The sequence below is a fragment of the Gopherus flavomarginatus genome, chromosome 3 (genome assembly GCF_025201925.1).
Source record: "Gopherus flavomarginatus isolate rGopFla2 chromosome 3, rGopFla2.mat.asm, whole genome shotgun sequence".
In the NCBI taxonomy this organism is placed as follows: domain Eukaryota; kingdom Metazoa; phylum Chordata; order Testudines; family Testudinidae; genus Gopherus; species Gopherus flavomarginatus.
In genome coordinates, this window is record NC_066619.1 from 142,111,520 (window position 1) to 142,136,968 (window position 25,449).

Here is a 25,449-nt window from a genome sequence, read left to right on the forward strand (position 1 = left end):
ACTTATTCCCATAATACAAGAACTAGGGGTCACCAAATGAAATTAACAGGTAGCAGGTTTAAAACAAATAAAAGGAAGTTCTTCACGCAGAGCACAGTCAACTTGTGGAACTCCTTACCTGAGGAGGTTGTGAAGGCTGGGACTATAACAATGTTTAATAGGGAACTGGATAAATTCATTGTGGCTCAGTCCATAAATGGCTATTAGCCAGGATGGGTAAGGAATGGTGTCCCTAGCCTCTGTTTGTCAGAGGATGGAGATGGATGGCAGGAGAGAGATCACTTGATCATTGCCTGTTAGGTTCACTCCCTCTGGGGTACCTGGCATTGGACACTGTCGGTAGGCAGATACTAGGCTAGATGGACCTTTGGTCTGACCCTGTACGGCCATTCTTATGTTCTTAATGAGCAGCATCAGCATGGAAACATGTTCTCTGGAATAGTGGCCACAGCATGAAGGGACAAACGAATGTTTAGCATATCTGACACATAAATATCTTGCAATGTCGGCTACTAAAGTGCCATGTGAACGTTTGTTCTCACTTTCAGGAGACATTGTAAGCAAGAAGCAGGCAGCATTATCTCCCGTAAATGTAAACAAACTTGTTTTCTTAGCGATTGGCTGAACAAGAAGTAGGACTAAATGCACTTGTAGGCTCTAAAGCAGGCCTGCATACCATACGGCCCGCGGAGCCTCACTGTGCGGCCCGCGGGGGATTCTAAATCCCCCGCACACGGCGCTCTGCGTGCAGCCCAACGCCCTTTAAATCCTGGCCGTGGCTGAGATTTAAAGGGCTCTCGGCTCCCCACAGCTGCAGGGAGCCCAGAGCCCTTTAAATCCCAGCCACAGCCACTGCTTAGTTTTAAAGGGTTCAGAGCTCCCTGCCGCTGCGGGCAGCCCAGAGCCCTTTGAATACTGGCTGTGGCTCCAGCGGATGGGCTGGGACTGGGATTTAAAGGGCTTGGGCTCCCATCAGCAGCTGGAGCTCTGGGCCCTTTAAATCCCTGCCCCAGCCCCGGAAAGCTCTGGGTTCCCCCAGCCACCGGAGCCCCGGGGCCTTTAATTTGCCCCTGAGAGCTCCCAGCCACCTCTTCAGCTGGGAGCCCCTGGTTGATTTAAAATCAAGTATCACCTCCCCACCCCCAACCTTCCTTTTTGGCCCCCAGCTGTTTTGGTGGGGCAGCGCTGGGAAGGAGGGTTTGTTGCTGCAGGGCTGCACCGTGCTGGGGCGGGGTGTTTTCGCGGGCCGGGAGGTGCTTGTGGGGGGTTTCCGCAGGGCCAGGGGGTTTCAGCCCCCAGCTGTTTTCTTTGGAGTAATGTGGCCCTTGCCGCTTTACGAGTTGTGCAGGCCTGCTCTAAAGTTTCAATTTTTTTATTTTTGAGTGCAGTTATGTAACAAAAAAAAACCCTCTACATTTGTAAGTTGCACTTTCAGGACAGAAATTGCACTCCAGTACTTGAATGAAGTAAACTGAAAAATACTATTTTATTTATCTTTTTTACAGTGAAAATATTTGAAACAAAAACAATATCAAGTGAGCACTGTACATTTCGCATTATGTGTTGTAATCAAAATCAACATATTTGAAAATGTAGAAAAATATCCAAAAATATTGAATACATTTCAATTGGTATTCTGTTGTTTAACAGTGTGATTAAAACTGCAATTAATCGCGATTCATTTTTTAAATTGGGATTATTTTTTTGAGTTAATCAAGTGAGTTAACTGCAATTAATCGACAGCCTTACCCAGAAGACAAGGCTCTAAAGTAGAAATCTTCAGTGCAAGAGGAAGGTTTTTTAAACAGGAAAAATGAGTTCAAGCAGCACTTAGAGATTTGTTTCTAGAGGGACATGACTAAAAGAAACAATCCAAAACCAAGGAGAGCAGAAATATTTGGATAGAAAGGTTTTTCCTGGTTCTAAAGAGCCAATATTTCAATTCTCTGATGAACACAAACTTCTATTAAATATAGGGAAAGCACACTTCTCCTAGGTAAGAAGAAAACGGTAGCCAAGAAATATTACAATTCATGCTGAAAGGGAGAAGAGGTCTACATAATGTAAATGAAGATTAAAGAAAAATTGTCATATCTACAGGAACTGGGAAGCAAAGGACAACTCTTAACACTTCATACAATACTCTGGAGATTTTTCATAACCAACACATTATGTTTAAAGTGTTTATTCCCTGATTTACTGCTACAGCTTAATATGTCTTATTCCCCTTGCCTCACATTATATGTTTGTCCAAGAAGCTGTTCAGAAAAAGAATGAACGAGTACACTCAAATGCTATTCTCTTCCAAAAACTGACCATAAACACGGTAACTTCTTACAATACATTTTGCACACCCAGTGCTACTGCTGAGTTTAGTAACACACTTTTTTCCTACTATTTACTCTTTAGCCCTAGACACCCAACACAGCTAAGATTATAGTCTTGTTTGCAGTAGGAAACTATTTTCTGAAATTCTCTAGTGTAGACAAGGCCTGGGTAAAAGTAGTTTCTCTTCCGCCTAGTCCATCAACAGCATTGTTTACTAAGTTGTAATCACTTTCACTTTAATAACTCTGTTCAATTCAACAGGCTTCCACAGGCATCACAGAATTGTAGGACTGGAAGGCACCTTGAGAGGTCATAGTCCTGTCCCCTGCACTAATGCCAAGAGTGAATATTATCTAGACCAGTGGTTCTCCACCAGGGATATGGGTAGCCCTGGGGGTACACAGATCTTCCATGGGGTCCATCAACTCATCAATATATTTGTCTAGTTTTCCAACAGGCTACATAAAAGTACTAGCCAAGTCAGTACAAACTAGGATTTCAAACAGACAATGACTTATTTATACTGCTCTATACACTATATCAGTGTTTCTCAACCTGCGGGTGGCGATTCATTTTATAATTATATGGTAACAATGAGAAAGTAAGCAATTTCCCAGTAACAGTAGCTGTGATACTTTTGTATTTTTATGTCTGATTTTGTAAGCAAGTAGTTTTTAAGTGAGGTGAAACTTGAGGTAGGCAAGACAAATCTGCCTCCTGAAAGGGGTACAGTAGTCTGGGAAGGTTGAGAACCACTGATCCATATCATCCCTGACAAGTCTAACCTGATTTTAAAAATCTCCAATGATGGACATTCCACAACATCTTTAGGTAATTTATTCCACTGCTTAACCACCCTGACAGGAAGTTTTTCTTAATGTTCAACCTAAACATTAGGTTGCTGCAATTTAAGCCCATTGCTTCTTGTCCTATCCTCAGAGGTTAAAGAGAACAATTTTTCTTCCTCTTCCTTGTATAAAACCCTTTAATGGGTTTATGAATGGGAAAGGACATGTGTAGCTCAAGGTCTAAAGGCGGAGGAGGCCTGGAATTACCTCAAGTCAAAGTTGCAGAAACAATCAGAAGCCTGCATCCCAAGAAAGGGGAAAAAATTCATAGGCAGGAGTTGCAGACCAAGCTGGATGAGCAAGCATCACAGAGAGGTGATTAAGAAAAAGCAGAAAGCCTACAAGGATTGGAAGATGGGCGGGATTAGCAAGGAAAGCTACCTTATTGAGGTCAGAACATGTAGGGATAAAGTGAGAAAGGCCAAAAGCCATGTAGAGTTGGACCTTGCAAAGGGAATTAAAACCAACAGTAAAAGGTTCTATAGCCATATAAATAGGAAGAAAACAAAGAAAGAAGAAGTGGGACCACTAAACACTGAGGATGGAGTGGAGGTTAAGCGTAATCTAGGCATGGCCCAATATCTAAACAAATACTTTGCCTCAGCCTTTAATGAGGCTAATGAGGAGCTTAGAGATAACGGAAGGATGACAAATGGGAATCAGGAAATGGAGGTAGATATTACCACATTCGAGGTAGAAGCCAAACTTGAACAGCTTAATGGGACTAAATCAGGGGGCCCAGATGATCTTCATCCAAGAATATTAAAGGAACTGGCACATGAAATTGCAAGCCCATTAGAAAGAATTTTTAATGAATCAGTAAACTCAGGGGTTGTACCATATGACTGGAGAATTGCTAACATAGTTCCTATTTTTAAGAAAGGAAAACAAAAGTGATCCGAGTAACTATAGGCCTGTTAGTTTGACATCTGTAGTATGCAAGGTCTTGGAAAAATTTTTGAAGGAGAAAGTAGTTAAGGACAAAGAGGTCAATGGTAATTGGGACAAAATACAACATGGTTTTACTAAAGATAGATCGTCCCAAAACAGCCTGAACTCCTTCTTTGAGAAGGTAACAGACTTTTTAGAAAAAGGAAATGCAGTGGATCTAATTTACCTTGATTTCAGTAAGGCATTTGATACGGTTCCACGCTGGGAATTACTAGTTAAATTGGAAAAGACGGGGATCAATATGAAAATTGAAAGGTGGATAAGGAACTGGTTAAAGGGGAGACTACAGTGGGTCGTACTGAAAGGTGAACTGTCAGGTTGGAAGGAGGTTACTAGTGGAGTTCCTCAGGGATCGGTTTTGGGACCAATGTTATTTAATATTTTTATTACTGACCTTGGCACAAAAAGTTGGAATGCGCTAATAAAGTCTGCAGATGACACGAAGTTGGGAGGTATTGCTTAACACAGAGAAGGACTGGGATATCATACAGGAAGATCTGGATGACCTTGTAAACTGGAGTAATAGTAACAGGATGAAATTTAATAGTGAAAAGTGCAAGCTCATGCATTTAGGGATTAACAAGAATTTTGGTTATAAATTGGGGATACATCAGTTGGAAGTAACACAGGAGGAGAAGGACGTTGGAGTATTGGTTGATCACTATGAGCCACCAATGTGATATAGCCCTTAAAAAAGCTAATGCGGTCTTGGGATGCATCAGGTGAGGTATTTCCACTAAAGATAAGCAGGTGTTAGTACCGTTATACAAGGCACTGGTGAGACCTCATCTGGAATACTGTGTGCAGTTCTGGTCTCCCATGTTTAAGAAGGATGAATTCAAACTGGAACAGGTACAGAGAAGGGCTACTAGGATGATCCAAGGAATGGAAAACCTGTCTTATGAAAGGTGATTCAAAGAGCTTGGTTTGTTTAGCCTAAACAAAAGAAGGCTGAAAGCAGACATGATTGCTCTTTATAAATATATCAGAGGGATAAATATTAGGGAGGGAGAGGAATTATTTAAGCTTAGTACCAATGTGGACACAAGAACAAATGGATATAAACTGGACACTAAGAAGTTTAGACTTGAAATTAGACGAAGGTTTCTAACCATTAGAGGAGTGAAGTTCTGGAACAGCCTTCCAAGGGGAGAAGTGGGGGCAAGAGATATATCTGGCTTCAAGACTAAGCTTGATAAGTTTATAGAGGGGATGGAATGATGGGATAGCCTAATTTTGGCAATTAATTGATCTTTGATTATTAGCAGGTAAATATGCCCAATGGCCTGTGATGGGATGTTAGATGGGGTGGGATCTGAGTTACTACAGAGAATTCTTTCCTGGGTGCTGGTTGGTGGGTCTTGCCCACATGCTTGGGGTTTAACTGATCGCCATATTTGGGGTTGGGTAGGAATTTTCTTCCAGGAAAGACTGGAAGAGGCCCTGGAGGTTTTTCACCTTCCTCTGCAGCGTGGGGCATGGGTCACTTGCTGGAGGATTCTCTGCACCTTGAGGTCTTTAAACCACGATTTGAGGACTTCAGTAGCTCAGACATAGGTTAGAGGGTTGTTAGAGGAGTGGGTGAGTGAGATTCTGTGGCTTGCACTGTGCAGGAGGTCAGACTAGATGATCATAATGGTCCCTTCTGACCTTAAAGTCTATGAGTCTAATTTGTCCTGCAAAACCTTTATTGGTAATGATGCTCAAGATTAAAGGAGCAATCGTGACTCAGATCCCAGGATGAATTTGCAGAGCTGGCACTTCGGAAAAAAAAATTATTTTACTGGTAAACTGAGCAAACTTGATACCAGACTCAAATAACTATGATGCCATTTATTCCAACCCTGGCATTCTATGATTCAATCTTTTACTGAGTAGAACCTCACTTTAAGGTACTAGAGCAGTGGTCTCCAACTTTTTTGATTGCACACCTCTATCAGTAAAGAAATTTTGAGCGTGCCTCCCCTGCCGCTCGGACTCCGGCTCGAACTGAAGATGAAGTGAAACAAAAAAAAGGGCTTCTCCTGCCGCGCACTCCCAAGGATCCTCCTGCGCACCCCACTTTGGAGACCACTGTCCTAGAGGACTCATTTGTAGTTTCCTTTGTTATTTCTGTTTTTCACAGATGTTAAACAGTCATTTTTAAAAAGTTAGGAAACAACAGATGCAATCAAAATTTGCTTGAGTATTTACTGCATTCATTATAAATGAACATACAAGTGCACCATACATGAGGCTCACTCATTACCTGTTCTGTTTCAAAGATATCCCGCAGGTGTTCAAGCCCAAGACTTTTCAGGAACTGGCTGATATTCATGTCAAGACCAGCGACTATAACAAAAGAAACAGATCAATGTAGAAGATATCCAACATCCAGCATAATGTCGGCTTGTCCTCAGTTTCAAAACACAGCTCTCTATAGTCCTCAGCCAATAACTGACCTCAGATCATATAAAAGCTCAGTAAAAACTGAATGTTAAACACACATGAAAAACCACCACTTAAAACAGAAAAATCTGATTTCAGTAAAACTGGACGGCAAGTTACACAGGAATACAGATGAAGATGGGTGCATTTTTGCTATACAATCTTTCAGATGCTGATGGACAGCATGTATTTCAAATATTAATCAAAGGATTAAAAAACTTTAACAACCCCCTCATCTCAGCCATCATGTTTCCCCAAATCAAAATTATACCCATTAGAATTTTTGTACAGAAGCAACAGCGGAAATCCGTGCATTTAGTCAGTGACCCTCGCCTTTGGATTCTGAGCTAATCACGAATGAAAAGATAACGAAGAGGAACAGTCACCCAAAGAGCAGAGGCAGAAAATAGGAGAAATAGAGCAATTCACATTTCCTCTGAGATGAGAGCATTTTTATATTCAACCTCTTCAGAATTAAGTAAGGCAGAATGCAATGCTAAGCACCTTCTTATTGCATAGAAAGCAAAGGAGCCTTACCCAGTGGAAAAATTACCTTCTCCTTCTTTCCTTTCTGTTCCTGCTGCTCCATCCCCAGCATTTGATGCTCCTCCCACTGCTAGTTCTGCCAGAGGCCCTGTAAGGTTATCTATGCTGCTGGCAGCAGAGAGACAGGAGGGAGTAGATGCTGGTGAGATTAGAGAGGCACTAACTACAGTTGCCTGAGGTTTAAAACAGGTAGGCAAGGCTTCTGGAGGCATTGCATCTATCAGCAAAGCTCTGATATCATCAGCCTGAAAGACAGAAAGCACATTCACATAGGGCCTTGTTGTCATTAAAACCACCATCTATTCATTTACGAAGGAAGGAAAAAAATACATTCAGTGGATAACCTTATCCCCTGCCCCCATCTAAATAAAACTCCCAACAATCTCATAACATTGATTTAATCCTGTAATAGGTAATTCATTCTGAAGAAAAACTAAGAAAAATGTAAAAATTGCACGCACTTAAAAGAACTTTTTAGGACCAGGTCTATTTTCTATTAGAGAGTTAGTTAATTTTTTCCTCATGGCAGGGTGATTTTATAGATTTTAAGGCTGGAAAAGACCATTATTAATAATTTCATCAGACCTGCACAGCAGATCAGACAATTCCACCATGTAATTCCTTCTTCAATCCTGTAACTGCTGGTTGAGCTACAGCACCTATTTTAGGGCTTGTCTAAACATTAGAGAGCTTGCAGTGGTGCTGCTGCAGGCTCTCTAATGCAGCCGCTCTAACCAACAAGAGAGAGCTCACCAGACAGCATAACTACGCCAGCCCCCGAGAGCAGCGGTAGCTGTCGGCTGCAGAGTGCATCATGTCACCACAGTGCTACCCACACTGGCAGTTGTTGGTGTAACTTATGTCGCTCGGCAGGGTGGTTTATTCATATCCCTGAGCACCATAAGTTATGCAAACACAGGCTGCAGTGTAGATATAGCCTTAGTTTGCAGCAATTGTCCACATGGAGCCTGTGGCTGCGCACTAAAAGTTCACTAGTGTGCTGTAATATACTCCCATTTCAAAGCAGCATAAATCAAAGTGCCCTACAAAATGTTTAGTACACAGCAACGGGGTCCACACGGACACGCACTGCACAGCAGGCTAGCACACACTAGCAGTCTCAAGTACAACCCTCCTGAGACCCCACAGGTACAAACTGGGGATGGCTAGCCCTTGTCACTGCTCTCCACTGCTGCACAACTGTGGCTACACTACTATTTTTTGAGCGTTAGCTGGATACGAGTTAGTGTGAGTGTGTCTGCTCGAGCTGGGAATCACACCAGTAGCTCCAAGTGTAGACATAGCCACAGTTTGCAGCAAGCTGGGGTGTAAGTCTATTCTGCACTAACTTGCTGTCCATTAAGTGTGTGTGGACCCTGCTGCTGTACACTAAAAGTTCCTGGTTTGAAATAGGAAGAGATTAGAGCACGATGGGGAATTTTTAGCTTGCTGCAAACTAAATGTTCCTTTAGATGAACCCATAGGAAGATGTCCAATCTTGATCGTAAAGACTTTGAAAGACAAGGAAACTGCTGTTTCCTTTGGTAAGCTGTTCCAAAGGTTAATTTACATCACTTTTACAAAAAGCGTGCACCTTTATTGTCTGAATTTGTCTAGTTTCAACTTGCAGCCATTAGATGTCATTATGTCCTTGTCTGCTAAACTGGGGAGACCTCTACTATCAGAAATCGCTTCCCCATGTGGATACGTGTAGAGCATGATCCAGCCACCTCTTGACCTTCTCTTGGAGAAACTTAATTGAACTTCTTAGATCTCTCACTGTAAGTCAGGCTGTCCAGACCTCAAATACTTCTGTAGCTCTTTTCTGAACCCTCTCCAATTTTGCAACATTTTTTAAAAAATGTGGATAGTAACACTGGACACAATATCCGTAACGGTCTCACTAATGCTGTGTACAAAGGTAAGAGCACCTCCTTCCCCTGATTTGATGCTCTCCTGTTTATAAATCCAAGAACTGCATTAGCCCTCTTAGCCATAAAACTGCAATGCGAACTGATGGTCTGCTGGCTTCCACAATGATCCCTGAAGTCCTTTTCAGAGTCACTGTTCATAGAATCATAGAATATCAGGGCTGGAAGGGACCTCAGGAGGTCATCTAGTCCAACTCCCTGCTCAAAGCAGGACCAATTCCCACCTAAATTGTCCCAGCCAGGGCTTTGTCAAGTCTGACCTTAAAAACCTCTAAGGAAGGAGATGCTATCATCTCTCTAGGTAACAAATTCCAGTGCTTCACCACCCTCCTAAGTGAAAGAGTTTTTCCTACTATCCAACCTAAACCTTCCCCACTGTAACTTGAGACCATTACTCCTTGTTCTGTCACCTGCTACCACTGAGAACAGTCTAGATCCATCTTCTTTGGAACCCCCTTTCAGGTAGTTGAAAACAGCTATCAAATCTCCCCTCATTCTTCTCTTCTGCAGACTAAACAAACCCAGTTCCCTCAGCCTCTCCTCATAAGTCATGGCTCCAGCCCCCTAATCATTTTTGTTGCCCTCCGCTGGACTCTTTCCAATTTTTCCACATCCTTCTTGTAGTGTGGGGCCCAAAACTGGATACAGTACTCCAGATGAGGCCTCACCAATGTTGAATAGAGGGGAATGATCACGTCCCTCGATCTGCTGGTAATGCCCCTACTTACACAGCCCAAAATGTCGTTAGCTTTCATGGCAACAAGGGCACACCGTTGATGCATATCCAGCTTCTTGGCCACTGTAACCCCTAGGTCCTTTTCTGCAGAACTGCTGTCTAGCCATTCGGTCCCTAGTCTGTAACAGTGCATGGGATTCTTCCATTATAAGTGCAGGACTCTGCACTTGTCCTTATTGAACCTCATCAGGTTTCTTTTGGCACAATCCTCTAATTTGTCTAGGTCCCTCTGTATCCTATCCCTACCCTCCTCCAAGTTTAGTGTTATCTGCAAACTTGCTGAGGGTGCAGTTCACGCCATCCTCCAGATCATTAATGAAGATATTCAACAAAACCAGCCCCAGGACTAACCTCTGGGGACAGGGCCGGCTCCAGGCCCCAGCGCGCCAAGCGCGTGCTTGGGGCGGCATGCCGCAGGGGGCGCTTTGCCGGTTGCCGGGAGGGTGGTAGGTGGCTCCAGTGGACCTCCTGCAGGCGTGCCTGTGGAGAGTCCGCTGGTCCGGCGGCTCCGGTGGAGCATTCGCAGGCACGCCTGCAGGAGGTCCACCGGAGCCGCGGGACCAGCAGACCCTCCACAGGTACGCCTGCGGGAGGTCCACTGGAGCCACGGGACCAGCGAGTGGCAGAGTGCCCCCCGCGGTGTGCCGCTGTGCTTGGGGCGGCGAAATGGCTAGAGCCAGCCCTGTCTGGGGCACTCTGCTTGAAACTGGCTGCCAACTAGACATGGAGCTGTTGATCACTACCCACTGAGCCCGACCTTCTAGCCAGCTTTCTATCCACCTTATAGTCCATTCATCCAGCCCATACTTCTTTAACTTGCTGGCAAGAATATTGTGGGAGATCGTATCAAAAGCTTTGCTAAAGTCAAGGAATAACACATCCACTGCTTTCCCCTCATCCACAGACCCAGTTATCTCACCGTAGAAGGCAATTAGGTTAGTCAGGCATGACTTGCTCTTGGTGAATCCATGCTGACTGTTCCTGATCACTTTCCTCTCCTCTAAGTGCTTCAGAATTGATTCTTTGAGGACCTGCTTCATGATTTTTTCTAGGATTACTGGACAGCAACATGTGTGGAGGTGCAGGGGGATCATGTAAAGTGGATTTATTTGGGAAATGGTGTCTAGACCACTCCATGAGTCTGTTTTCTTCCCCAGACTAGCCTCCTCACCCCCGACTGTGGCTCAAACTCTCCTACTCCCTCCCCCATCTATTCCAAACTACTCTATTATACAGCTCTCTGTGTGCCACTCCCCACATAGCAACCATGAGTAATGGGGTCACCTGGAATTTATAAACTCTGTGTGCCCTGTAAGATATGTGGAAACTATTTAACTAATCCTGCCACTAACAAAACCCAACTAGTTAAAGACACGTATTCAAGAAGATCTACAGCTAACAAGTTTGGAGGTTTTGGGTCATTCTAGCCACATTGTTTTGGAGTTATGTTGTGCCATAAAAAAGGTTGAGTAATTATTTAAGAACTGAGAATACTTTTTTTGGAACACTCATACTTCTTCAAAGTCTCATCTATTTCCCTGAAAGGATTCAAGTAAATAAAGTGCGTGCTGAGTAAAGCTCACATCTGTAACATTTCAGGATAGGTTCAGTTAGGGTAAAATTAAAGTGCTGGGAATGAAACTGGTACTTTAAACCTTAACTAAGAGATACTAGAATCTCATCCTACGTGTTGTGCATGGGCTTGCCACCAACAAAGGTGTTGTGCATGGACGTCAAGAAGTCCTGACCACCCTACTCTTCCCAAATCCCAGGCTGGAGATGGCTGAGGACCACTGGCACAGTGGAAGCACGGAGTGTCATTTAACACATAAAGGCAATTCTTTATAACAGTTTCCGATGCCGTGCAATATGAACTTACCGTTGCCAGGTCTAAAGGTGTTTGACCCTCTTGGTTCTTCATGGTTGGATCTGCTCCATGAGCTAGTAGCAGAGCACATAGCTGTGTTCTTCCTTTTTGTGCTGCTTCATGCAACGGTGTGAATGCCCATTTATCCGTTGCATTTACACATGTGCTGTATTTAATCAAGAGTGCTGCTATATCCACATGCTGAAAAAAAACCCAATACTTTTACAATTAAAATATAGAGTAGCTGCTACAGGGTACAGTAATGTAGAAGCCATACAATGCAATATTGTTAAGCCACATCTTCATTTCCTTTATGTAGAGATAATATGGATATTCAGAGATCCTCTATATATCCCCCCCTTTATTTACACCTACTTCCATCACTCACCTGCCTATGTCACAACAACTTTCCCTCCAGTAAGACTGAAAATTGTTCCCATCAGCTATGGGCATATGAACAATGATGGACACATTCTTTCCTCTTCCTGAGCTCAGCTTTGCAATTTCAAAGCTGCGTAAGGCAGCACAAGGCCATATTTTGTTAGCTGAATAAATGACAATTCTCTAAATATGAAAGTGCTAAGGAAACCCTGACTTCCCAATTCACTCAAGGGAATCAGATGTGCAAGTTGTTTTGGGCTGCATTTAACCATGTGGTTTAGCTATACTGTATATAAGCTATTAAGCAGTTCAGCTCCAGAATAATGAGATTAGGTGATTTTCTTTGGTTGATGTTACAGAGAAGAGATAGTTATGTGGAGTTTTGGATTTGCATTATCTTATTCTAAGAAGAATTCTTTATACTTTCAGACCCTGATCCTGCACATACTTACAAATGTGTTGTACTGTGTGTGACATCCAGTGTGTGTGTGTTTATAGGACTGGAACTTTGCTGAGGAAAGGAAGTGTGTTTACTCCTGAACTGTTCTTTTTATTTCTGGAGCTCAGATACCACTATGAAGTCCCTGGGAGCAGGAAGAACATTCCAGATGCTGACAAGCAGAACAAGTACCATGTTTCCTCAGATTGCTGTAGCTAATATGGCCTGACGTAGATTTTAAATATGTATAAACAGGGATAAAGGAACATGTTTCATACGCTGTTTTTGTTTTGCTTAGCAGTTCACTGACTTACACCCAATGTTAGAAAGCAAAAGGTTAAAGATCTACAGAATACCAATATTATTTTCTGTGTTCAAACTATTGTCGTATATATAATGTCAGTTATTGCACCTTAGTTACCTTGGGCCACATTCTAAGAACTGCTCCAATTTGGGCATCTAAATAAGTGGTCGGATTCAGTTGCAGCTGCTGGGTGATGAACCCTTTTGAAAACCTGGCCCTTGGGCATTTCATTATTTGGTACAATGAGCTACAAAACATACTTTAAACCAAAATTATGCTAGTACAGCTTCCCTCCGCTGCATTTATTCCCATAGGCTGTGGATGTGGCACTTTAACAGATACGTAATTTGCTTTTGTACCCCACCTTTGCAACTATAAATCATTTAAAATCATCATCCAAATTAAAAAGGAAGAAAAGGAAACAAAATTGTAAGGAAAAATGACTCCCTGTATCACCTTCCTATGAGTGTTGTTACTAACTGGTCTATCATTGCATAAAGGCCACAGTAGGACACTCAGCTAGAGAAATAGCAGATTGAAGTATGAAAACTTGTTTGAAATAGTCAGCACAGACCTAGACCCAAAGATTCAGACACTGACAGATTTCACCTTTCCCTATTGTTTTTTTAAAAGTAGCTACCAACCTCTCGCAAAAAGGCTTGACTTTATCGCTAAAGAAATATTGTTTTAAAAGATTGCTAATCTCACTTCTCCCCTTCTGAACTTTCAGAGCAATTGATATTTCCCATACTCTTCTGCCACATGGTATAAAAGACACTATCTAATTATACGGTAAATAAGCAGCATATATCCAACATTAAGATGGGGGAACTAAAGGAAAACCAATTTTTAACGAAGGAATTACAAAATGTTGAATATGTTAGATAAAAATTCAGGAGCAACAACAAAAGTATTCCTCCCTTCACAGCTAATCTACGCCATATCACTGAGATTAAGAGGTGCTGATGGGTAATATACAATAAGGAGAACATATAATTTTTTTTAGAAGATGATGAAAGAACATTGAACACAACTCTCATTAACCTCACAGAAAAGGTGACACGGAATTAGATTGGAATTATGATTTCTTAAAGTGATTAGTAGTGTGAAATAATTATTGGCAATTTTCTATTCCAAATGCCCTCCAATTTCTCTTTCAGCAGATTAAAGCATTTGATGCTGAAATTATGGGTTTTAGCTAAGGGGTAAATGTATAGCCCTCTGCATTAAGAATAAGACAGAAATCAAAATATTTCATTTGGAATCCATGGTCAGTTCAATGCACTCTAAGACCCTCTCTCCCAATTTTTGTTCATTTTACTTCAAGGTCATTAGACTTTTGACAAAGCATACTGCCACTCTCTTCCACGCCCTGAAAAACATGGAGATAGTGGTTCCCAGTTCTCCTTCCATGATTATCAGACCTTTTTGGCTAGATAAATATTTTATACTGACTGAAAATGAAACATCTTTGTGTAACTGTGGGAAGCTGGCACTTTTCTCCCTTGTATCTCACCTCTAAAACCAAGTTTTCTAATACAACACTAAATCAGAGACTGTGGACATCTGTAAATGGCAGAAGCAAGAGATGCCACAGGCATATAAAAAACCAGGTCTGTCTCTGGTATCCTTTTTTCCTTTTGCCTTCTTTATGTAAGATTTACTGTTTAGTAATTAGGGAAACCAAACTTGTTAAATTTGCTGACAAAATGTCTGAGGGAGCAATGAACAGCAGGGATTACGTACTGCTCAGTTGTTAAAAATTTAAAAGAACTATCCTATACAGCTGTGACAAAACACAGTAAATGAAACGCAAGGCTAACGAATGTGATAAATAATCTGTAGTTTAACTATATAAAATGTATATATTAAAAGCAAAGGATTGACCTTGAAGACAAAGAAAATGTACTGAGCTGTGATGGATTGTTCTGCAAAAATGGAAAGAGTAGAGCTAGTTTACTAAAGTTTGAAAATACACCTGAATCATAGAATCATAGAATATCAGGGTTAGAAGGGACCTCAGAATGTCATCTAGTCCAACCCCCTGCTCAAAGCAGGACCAATCCCCAACTAAATCATCCCAACCAGGGCTTTGTCAAGCCTCACCTTAAAAATCTCTAAGGAAGGAGATTCCACCATCGCCCTAGGTAACACATTGCTTCACCACCCTCTTAGTGAAAAAGTTTTTCCTACTATCCAACCTAAACCTCTCCCACTGCAACTTGAGACCATTACTCCTTGTTCTGTCATCTGCTACCACTGAGAACAGTCTAGATCCATCCTCTTTGGAACTCCCTTTCAGGTAGTTGAAAGCAGCTATCAAACTCCCCCTCATTCTTTTCTTCTGTAAACTAAACAATCCCAGTTCCCTTAGCCTCTCCTCATAAGTCATGTGCTCCAGCTCCACAATCATTTTTGTTGCCCTCCGCTGGACTCTTTCCAGTTTTTCCACATCCTTCTTGTAGTGTGGGACCCAAAACTGGACACAGTACTCCAGAGGAGGCCTCACCAATGTCGAATAGAGGGGAATGATCACGTCCCTTGACCTGCTGGCAATACCCCTACTTATACAGCCTAAAATGCAGTTAGCCTTCTTGGCAACAAGGGCACACTGTTGACTCATATCCAACTTCTTGTCCACTGTAACCCCTAGGTCCTTTTCTGCAGAACTGCTTCCTAGCCATTCGGTCCCTAGTCTGTAACAGTGAATGGGATTCTTCTGTCCTAAGTGCAGGACTCTGCACTTGTCCTTATTGAATCTCATCAGGTTTCTTTTGGCCCTTAAAAAATATTCAAATGATGTTAATAACATCAAATGATCCGTAACAAAAGGAAGAATTCAGATTAGAGGCTTGCATTCCATTGTTAATCCTTCTCATCATACTCATATATTGCAACATATCTGGTACAGTATCTGAAACAACCACTGACAAACAGCATCACAACAGCACAATTAAATATATGCAATTTGTTAACTTGCATTTTGATATAAATGTCAAAACAATTTTGGACTCAATTACCGCATTCACCCATTTCCCCTCTAATCTCCAGTACAGTTATTTTTGTCAGTGTTCTAGCTGCTGAAATTGCATTTATAGTAATGGGAGGAGGTAGAGGAAAACACAACTGGAAGAGGCAAACAAATCTGGCATTAACTGAGTTTCGTGTATGTAGTCTTTCATCTACCAGGGATTCTGTCAAGAACAGACTTCCCGTAATTGTTTGTATTAGATTTCCCTCTGAACTCACCCGCAAGGTGAAGTGGCTTGCAGTGTTTTAGGAAAAGGTCCATCTTACATCTGTGCAGATATTACACATAAAGATGCTTGAGTCTCTATATGTTAATGCTGCTTTGTGAGGGTGGGAAGGAAGGGAGATCACTAACAGACTACACATCCTAATAATGCTGCTCGACAATGAACTTGGGCTTGATCCACAGACACTGCTCTCTCTTCCTTCCCACTCAAACTCAATTACCATCTGAATCTTTGCCTATTTCTACAACTGCTGAAGAGATTTCTTTGGTTAAAAACAAGAGGTGCCAAACATTATGTCAACTTGCTATAAATGTTTTGGTTGTCATAATAAAAGACGGTTACTCACCTTTGTAATTGTTGTTCTTTGAGATGTGTTGCTCATATCCATTCCAATTAGGTGTGCACCATCAGAGAATTTTTACCCTAGCAACAGCCGGTGGGTCAGCTGTGGAACTCCCTGGAGTGGTGCCTTAATGGCTCTGGATATATACCCCAACTGACTCAGCGCCCCCTCACTTCCTTCTTGCTGGCTACTCCAACAGTGGGCAAGGAGGGGGGGTTTGGAATGGACATGAGCAACATATCTCGAAGAACAACAGCTACAAAGGTGAGTAACCGTCTTTTCTTCTTCGAGTACTTGCTCATATTGATTCCAATTAGGTGACTCCCAAGACTGACCTAGGCGGTGGGGTTCGAGTGAGACATTGCTGAGTGCAGAACCGCTGAACCAAATGCAGCATCGTCTCTAGACTGCTGAACTAACGTGTAGTGAGCAGCAAAGGTATGTACTGATGACCAAGTGGCAGCCCTACAGAACTCTTGTATTGAAACCTGGGCCAGGAAAATGGCTGATGAGGCTTGAGCCCTCATGGAGTGGGCGGTGAGGTGCGGGGTTGGGACACCGGCCGAGTCGTGGCAAGCACGGATACAGGCTGTGATCCGTGAGGAGATGCATTTCATCCGGTCGGCCACTGCAACGAAAAGTTGGGTCATTTTCCTGAATGGCTTCATACACTCGATATAGAAGGCGAGAACCCCACGAATGTCAAGGGAATATATACGCAGCGTGCGGCTTCGGATAAAAGACCGGGAGGAAAATGTCCTGGTTCACATGAAAAGCTGATACCACCTTGGGGAGAAAGGCAGGGTGGGGGCAAAGCTGCACCTTGTCTTTGTGCAAAACTGTATATGGCGGCTCCGACATGAGGGCTCTGATCTCAGATACACATCTCGCTGAAGTGACGGCTACAAGGAAGGCTATCTTCCAAGACAGGTAGAAAAGTGAGCTATTGGCTCGAACGGGGGCCTCGTGAGTCTGAAAAAGAACAGGTTAAGGTCCCATGCTGGAACCGGTTGTCGCACTTGTGGGTAGAGGCAATCTAAACCCTTCAGAAATCTAATAACCATTGGGTTGGAGAAGACAGAGGAAGCATGCTCCCCTGGATGGAAAGCTGAGATGGCTGCCAGGTGCACCTTGACAGATGATATCGCCAGACCTTGCTGCTTAAGGGATAGGAGATAGTCTAGGATGAGAGGTATTGACACCTGCAAAGGGGGCGTGGCGCGCTGCTTGCACCAACAGGAGAATCGCTTCCATTTAGCTAGGTACATGGCCCGAGTGGAGGGTTTCCTGCTGCCTAACAGAACCTACTGTGAGCAGAGTAACTCTGACCAAGTTAGCCATGCAGCATCCATGCTGTAAGGTGGAGCAATTGCAGGTCGGGATGACAGAGGCGCCTGTGGTCTTGCGAGATCAGGTTCAGCCACAGCAGGAGTGTGATCGGAGGCTCTACCGATAACTCCAGGAGCGCGGTGTACCAGTGCTGCCTGGGCCGAACAGAATCATACGTGTCCTGTCCCTGCGTAACTTGAGCAGGACCGTGTGGACTAGCGGGAGAGGATGGAAGGTGTAGAACAGCTGTCTTTCCATGGAAGTAGGAAAGTGTCTGGTAGGGAACCCGGAAAACATCCCTGGAGAGAACAGAACACTTGGCACTTCCGATTGTTATGCGAGGCAAATAAGTCGACCTGGAGAAACTCCCATCTCAGGAAGATGGAGTGAATGACATCTGGGCGAATCAACCACTCATGAGGCTGGAAGGACCTGTTGAGGTGGTCTGCCAGCATGTTCTGGAACCCTAGGAGAAACTATGCCACAAGATGTATCGAGTGGACTATGCTGAACTCCCACAGGCGAATAGCCTCGTGGCACAGGGGGGACGACTGGGCTCCCCCTTGCTTGTTGATGTAGAACATGGCAGTGGTGTTGTCTGTGAGGATTGCCACACAATGGCCATGTAGGTGCCTGCGAAATGTCTGACACACTAGGTGTACTGCCATCAGTTCTTGTACATTGACGTGCAGAGTTAGTTTGGATGTGGTCCAAAGGCCCTGCGTTTGGAGTTTCCTGAGGTGGGCACCCCATCCCAGAGATGATGCATCTGTGACTAGGTACAAGGAGGGTTGCGGGGTGTGAAATGGTACCCCTTCGCACACCAACGTGGAGTCCAACCATCAACGAAGGGAGGTCAAAACCGATTCTGGGACAGTGACCACCATGCTCAGGCTCTCTCGACCTGGTCAATATACTGTTGATAACCAGGCCTGAAGCAGGCAAAGCCAAAGCCTGGCATGCCTGGTTACATAAGTGCACGAAGCCATGTGCCCCAGAAGGCTGAGACACATCTTTATCGTGGAAGTTGGGAAGTTCTGAAGGCTGCGGATGATGTTCGCCATTGACTTGAAAGCATGTGCCCAGTAGGAAGGCTTGGGCGAGTCTGGAATCTAAGACTGCCCCGATAAACTCTATTCTCTGGGTTGGTTCCAGAGTTGACTTTTCGTTGAGCAGGAGACCCAGCTGGTGGAACGTGCTTAGGGTGAGTTGAACGTGGGTCTCATAAACAGATAAGTAAGAGTTAATAGAACAAAAGTGCTTCATATCTCTTTTGCCTGGAAAGGGTTAACAAGAACAGCGAGCCTGGCTGTCACCTGACCAGAGGACCAATCAATCAAAGGACAGGATACTTTCAAATCTTGAGGAGGGAAGTTTGTGTGTGTGCTGTTAGTTTTCGGTTGTTGCTCACTCTGGGGGCTCAGAGGGATCAGACGTGCAACAAGGTTTCTCTCCAATCTCTCCGATACAGGCTCTTATAAGTTCAGAATAGTGAGTACTAGGTAGATAAAGCAAGTTAGGCTTATGGTTGTTTTCTTTATTTGAAAATGTGTATTTGGCTGGAAGGAGTCAAATGTGTATTTGGCTGAAAGGAGTTCAAATTGGTATTTTGCTGAAAAGATTTTAATTTGTACTTGTATATTTAGGCTGGGAGCGTGTTCCCAGTGTCTACAGCTGAAAGACTCTGTACCTATTCCATTTTTTTAAAATTACAAAGATAATTTTTACTGTTTTTCTCTCTCTAATTAAAAGTTTCTTGTTTAAGAACCTGACGGGTTTTTTTTTATTCTAGTGTGAAACCCCAGGGGACTGGGTCTGGATTCACCAGGGAATTGGTGGGGAGAAAGGAGGGAAGGGGGAGAGAGAGGCTAATTTATCTCTATGTTAGGATTACTGTCTCTCTCAGGGAGAATCTGGGAGGGGAAGAGAGAAGGAGGGGGGAAGGTGCATTTTCCTCTCTGTTTTAAGATTCAAGGAGTTTGAATCACAGTGATCTTCCAGGGTAACCCAGGGAGGGGAAGCCTGGGAGAGGCAACGGTAAGGGAAAGGGTTTACTTTCCTTGTGTTAAGATCCAGAGGGTCTGGGTCTTGGGGATCCCTGGGCAAATTTTGGGGGGACCAGAGTGTACCAGGCACTGGAATTCCTGGTTGGTGGCAGCGCTACAGGTTCTAAGCTGGTAATTGAACTTAGAGGAATTCATGCTGGTACCTCATCTTTTGGACGCTAAGGTTCAGAGTGGGGAATTACACTATGACAGTGGGATTGTACTTGGTCCCTGGTGTGGCCCCGAATGAGCCAGTCATTGAGATAGGGAAACCCTTGGAACCATTGTCGACGAAGGTAGACTGCCACGATGGCCATACACTTGGTGAACACCTTGGGAGCCATGGATAGGCCGAAGGGAAGGAGAGCAGATTGATAGTGTTCGTGATTGACCACAAAGCGAAGGAAGCGTCTGTGTGCTAGGTAAATCGCTATGTGGAAGTATGCGTCCTTCATGTTGAGGGTGGCGTACCAGTCTCCAGGGAAGGAATAATGGTCCCCAGTGAAACCATGCAGAACTTCAACTTTACCATGAGTTTGTTGAGTCTGTGCAGATCTAGGATGGGTCGAAGCCCACCCTTGGCCTTGGGAATTAGGAAGTAGCGGGAATGAAAACCCCTGCCCCTTGGCTTCCTTGGAATCTCCTCAATCGCTCCCATGGACAGGACCATTTGTACCTCCTGTACAAGGAGTTGCTCGTGAGAGGGGTCCCTGAAGAGGGACGGGGAGGGAGGATTGGAGAGAGGGGAAAAGAAAACTGGACAGAATATCCCTTTTCCATTGTGAGAAGAACCCATAGGTCTGAAGTTATATGGGACCACGCATGGTGGAAATGGGAGAGACGATCTTGAAATGGAGGGGAAGGATCCCGGGTGGTGACTGGTACGCCTTCCTTGGGCACACCTTCAAAAGTTTTGCCTGGGCCCTGTCAATGCTTTGGGAGGGCTTTGGTTCTGACTGGGTTGGTGGCCGGTGGATTTCCCTCTACCACCTTGTCAGCGTCTTCTATAAAAGTCCTGCCTTGGTTGGGGGCATGTGGGAGTAGAACCGTTGAGGGTGCGGCTTAAAGGGCTTGCATGAGGTAACCAGAGTGTGCATTCCCAGAGAGCGCATGATAGCCCTGGAATCTTTCAGGCTCTGTAGTCTAGAATCTGTTTTGTCTGAAAACAGGCCCTGCCCCTCAAATGGCAGGTCCTGCAGGGTCTGTTGTAGCTCTGGCGATAGGCCAGATACCTGCAGCCAGGAGATGCGTCGCATGGCTATGCCCGATGCCAGAGTCTGCCACATCTAAGGAGGCCCGTAAGAAGATCCTAGCCACCTTTTTGTCCTCTTCCACTAAGGCCCCAAACTCACCCCTGGACTCCCACAGAATCAAGTCCTTAAATTTCACCATGGAGCTCCATGAGTTATAGTCATAATGGCTCAGGAGTGCTTGTTGGTTTGCGACCCTGAGCTGAAGATCCCCTGCTTACTAAATCTTGCGCTCGAACAAATCGAGATGCCTGGTGTCTTTTGATTTCGGCGCTGGGGCTTGTTGACCATGCCGTTCTCTTTCGTTCACTGAGGACACCACTAGTGAACATGGCTGAGGGTGAGTAAGTATAAAAGGTACTCGTACTCCTTGGAGGAGACAAAGTATTTCCTCTCCACTCCTCTGGCCATCAGTGGGATACAGGCAGGGGTCTGCCAGATTGTCTTGACGTTGGTCTGGATGGTGTGGATGATGGGCAATGCTTCTCGGCACGGGGCCTCCGCTGAAAAGATGACCACCACTGGGTCCTCCAACTCCACTACCTCCTCCACTTGGAGGTCCATATTACGTGCCACCCTATGTAAAAGGTCTTGGTGGGCATGAAGGTCTATCGGGGGAGGATCTGAGGTTGTTGTCCCCACCACTGCCTCGTTTGGAAAGAATGAAGATGCCGCCACGGGATCCTGTGGCAGATTGTGTTGCGAAGGGTCCTGTTGCCCAGGATCCACTACACTGGGGTGTGGGGCCTGAGCTGGGGTGGGTGCAGATGCTTCCATACCCCCCGGAGAAGGATGCCTATGGGCTTCTGGTACCCAGGGTTCAGAATGTGCTGAGTGGGAGGCTGCAGATGGAACCCCTTGGGCTTGGTGGTACGCCCACGGGGTCCAGAAGGACCACGGTGCAGGCTCCTGGTTAGGGTCTTGGCCTTTGTCTTGCTATTGACCCACATTACCCTCGCCCTGGCTTGGAGTGGGGTCAGCTGAGAGCGAGGCACCTTTGGACTGTGATGACCATGAGGAGGAGCACGAGGGCCAAGGTGGTGTGTAGTGTGTCTGTGTCGACTCTCTGGGGTGCAGTGCAGACCAGTACTGGGTTGCTGGAGAGTGGTGCCAGTGAGGCGCTGGGGAGCGGTACCGGGATCGAGATCGGGTTTGATGACCAAGCCGGTACCGGGATCCAGATCTGGATCGCGACGACGACCGCCTGCGGGAGCGGTGCCAGGATCAGTTCTAGGAAGAAGATCGTTGCCCTGATCGGTGCTGGGAGCGATGTCGGGAGTCCGAAGGGTACCGTGGCCTGGAGTCATGCTGTGAGGTGGATCGGTGCCGCGAGTACGACCAGCGCCATGAGAGGGAATGGTGCTGGGAACGTGAGCGGTGTCGGGATCGGTGACGTGTTTTCACGCGAGGAGACGGAGGATGTATTAGAGTTGGCTTGCCCCTAGACTGTACCGCATGAGTTGGAGGCGGTGTTGTGGTCTGCACTGGGGTCGGCTCTGTGAGGGCAATGAGGTTTCTCGCTGTTGCAAATGCCTCCAGCGTTGACGGAACCCAGGGCTCAACCACGGTCCGGGTTGGGAAACCAGTGTGTGCCGGACGCAAAGGCTCTTCCCTCGGCGATGGAGTCAACGGTGCTGATATCGGCGCTTGTACTCTCGGTTGCTCCGGTGCCAGATGCGACTCCGAGGTTAGCAAAGAAGGTGCCGGCGCCTGCTGCTGAGAGACAGTCACCTCCGGTTTGCGCAGTCTCTTCTGGCCTGGAGACAGGGAAAGGCGCTGAGTCACTTGCACTGGACGTGCTACTGGAGAGGTCTGATGCCGCAGGACTCTATCCGCCGATGGGGGATCCGGGCTAAGGGCTGCCTCCATAAGGAGCTGCTTGAGCCTGAAGTCCTGCTCCCGTTGGCATAGGCTTTGAGCAAGTTGAACACGGTTTAAAAACCGTGGCATGAGCCTGGGTGGCAGGCAGGGAGTAAGGGGGAGGACCTCTTCCAACCCGCTAAATCTAATTATAAATGTAACCCTATAACTATAACAACTATTGCACTATACTAACTATCTATCTAAAACCAGGGAGCAAAAGCTAGGGAGAGCGGAGGACAGCTATGCCGCGCTCCACAGTTCCAGCGACCGTCACAGGCTGTAAGCAGGAACTGAGGGGGGCTGGTTCGGCTGGGGCATACATCCAGCACCATTAAGGTTCCACTCCAGGGGGATCCACAGCCGACCTACTGGGTGTTGCTAGGGTAAAAATTCTCCAACGATCGTGCACACAGCGCACGCACACCTAATTGGAATCAATATGAGCAAGCACTCGAAGAAGAACTACTGTTTCAATGGTATTCCAAAATTTCTGTAAGTAACCCTGTATACAGTAGTACCAATTGCACCCCCCTCCTAGTCAGATTTTGGGCTTTTGTATGAAAGCCACCGAGACATGGGAGTATGATATAATAGTGACGTGGACCAATAATTCTCTCACAGCTACGGAGACCAAACTTGGTTCCAGATAAGACAGTCTGTCGCAATAATTTGCTTTAGATGCAGCCACTTGAAAGACTTCCCCCTAATTTGTGTACTACAAATATTACAAAATTACTAGAAGTGTAGTCCTGTAAATCACAAGTATAAATGCTTCTACTTACTCCATAGGATGCCGCATTATGTAAGGGGATTAGTCCTCCTTTGTCTTGAGCATTAACATCAGCACCATGCTCTAGAAGGTATTCAGCTACTTCCAGGTTATTATAGCCGGCTACAAAAAGAGAAAAAAAAACCAGCATCAGTAGAACTAACAGAAAAACTGGGAAGGTGGGAAAGCTAAAGCTATTTGATTTTTAGAGTTCAAAAGCATCTCTTTTGCAAGCTACTTTCTTCCTGTAATATGTTTAGACAGCTGGCATAGTAACCAAGGCAATCCGCTGCGGAACTACTACTATGTCAGTTCCTTATAACATACTGTTTTTTGTTGATTACGTTGCATAACTGTGATAGGAGAGTCTAGAAGCTCTGGTAAAATTGCTTACCTGCAAGATGTAATGGTGTTGAATTTCTTCCTTGGGTGTCTCTGCAATTGATATTGTCTGGTGAACACAGCTTCTGCACTCTTGCCAGACAACCTTTTTTGGCCGCATCTAGCAAGGCAGCATCTCCCCGCAGCAAATCCTGTATATCTGTGTCTCCTTCTTTCACCAGATCTAGAGGAGTATTACCATCTCTGTTCTTTTTTGTTGGATCTGCTCCATGCTACAAATAAGAACTCTACATATTATTGCCACAAATACATGAGGGCAATACTTAAGTATGTCAGTTCATGGACTGTATTCTGCAGTGTAGCACTGGGAATGCTCTCAAAGCTAGTGAGATTTTGGCAACCCATTTTCATGAATTAACAGCCATGTACTTTAGTGGATACCCACTGAACAGAATATACATTATGAAAGCTAAACCCAAACCTTACAGGTCTGAAGAGCCTTGTCTATACTAGAGGACTGTGGTGCTTTAAATGTACACTGCACTTGTAACCTCTTGCATCCATACACTACACAGCTTGCTATGGTTCACAAGTTTTGCAACTGCATCATTGTAAAGGAAATTGCTTGGAGCAAGGCTCATCCCAGCTATATTCTGCATGTGGTCATTCTTCACAGTCGCAGTGCGAGCACAATCTAAAAGCAATGGTGTTGTAAAGGCGCTTCTGTACAATCTGACAATACTCCTGTAACTCCTTTCGCAATCCACTCTGTAGGTTGTGCAAGTTTCCTCCTATACCCTGATAATTCTGTTCTGAGCTATTGCAGCTTCTGAGTTTTGTGCTTTATAAGCTGCTGCACTGCCACATAAAGACTTCCTTTGTTCCCAAACTTAAACATATATTTGTATACAATACAAAACACTGATTTCTACAATCCACATTTAAAAGTTTTTAGTACAGTCTCTCTAACACACAAACCTCTGCCACTGGGCCCTGTGGAATGGGTACCCAGTGTGCTGGTCCTGGAAGGGATGGAGGAGTGCTGAATGTTGATGCAGTGCAATGGAGCACTCAGAACAGGATGGCCCATAGGAATGTATTGCATCACTACAGCTTAGTGAGTTGCACCATTGTTAATGGCAACAATGTAGCAAAGCTGAGATTCAGGAAAAGAATGCAAATCTATATTAGGGAACATTGTTACCAAAGGTTAGCTCCCCATATTACTGTCTCCCCTTAACTTTCCCACCATTGCTAACAATGGTGCAGTTCCTGAGGTGTCCTAACAGTGGGAGAGCTGCAATACACAAGGTGCTGGCAACTGCCAACATATTACCCACTGTGTTGTATAGGAATGTTCAGAGCAGTCTAACAGTTGTTAGCACCAGCGAAGCAGCCCTGCTATTAGCTAAGGTGGGCAATTTGGGGGGGGAAGTTTACCACTGTGCTGCTTCCAAGGCTGTGTCTATATTAGATAGGAGTACAGAGTAAGG

The 25,449-nt window shown here is 44.8% G+C and overlaps 1 protein-coding gene across 1 annotated transcript in view; it reads right to left on the bottom strand.

The window, feature by feature from the left end:
- Nucleotides 1–25,449, bottom strand: part of TNKS (tankyrase) — a 302,779-nt gene that overhangs the window by 39,398 nt on the left and 237,932 nt on the right. The window contains exons 16-20 of the mRNA XM_050948206.1: nt 24,009–24,228; nt 23,628–23,737; nt 11,647–11,835; nt 7,108–7,345; nt 6,376–6,458 (exon numbers count right to left, since the gene is read on the bottom strand). Of these exons, the coding sequence (XP_050804163.1) occupies nt 6,376–6,458; nt 7,108–7,345; nt 11,647–11,835; nt 23,628–23,737; nt 24,009–24,228 (840 nt within the window). The remainder of the gene's footprint in view (nt 1–6,375; nt 6,459–7,107; nt 7,346–11,646; nt 11,836–23,627; nt 23,738–24,008; nt 24,229–25,449) is intronic.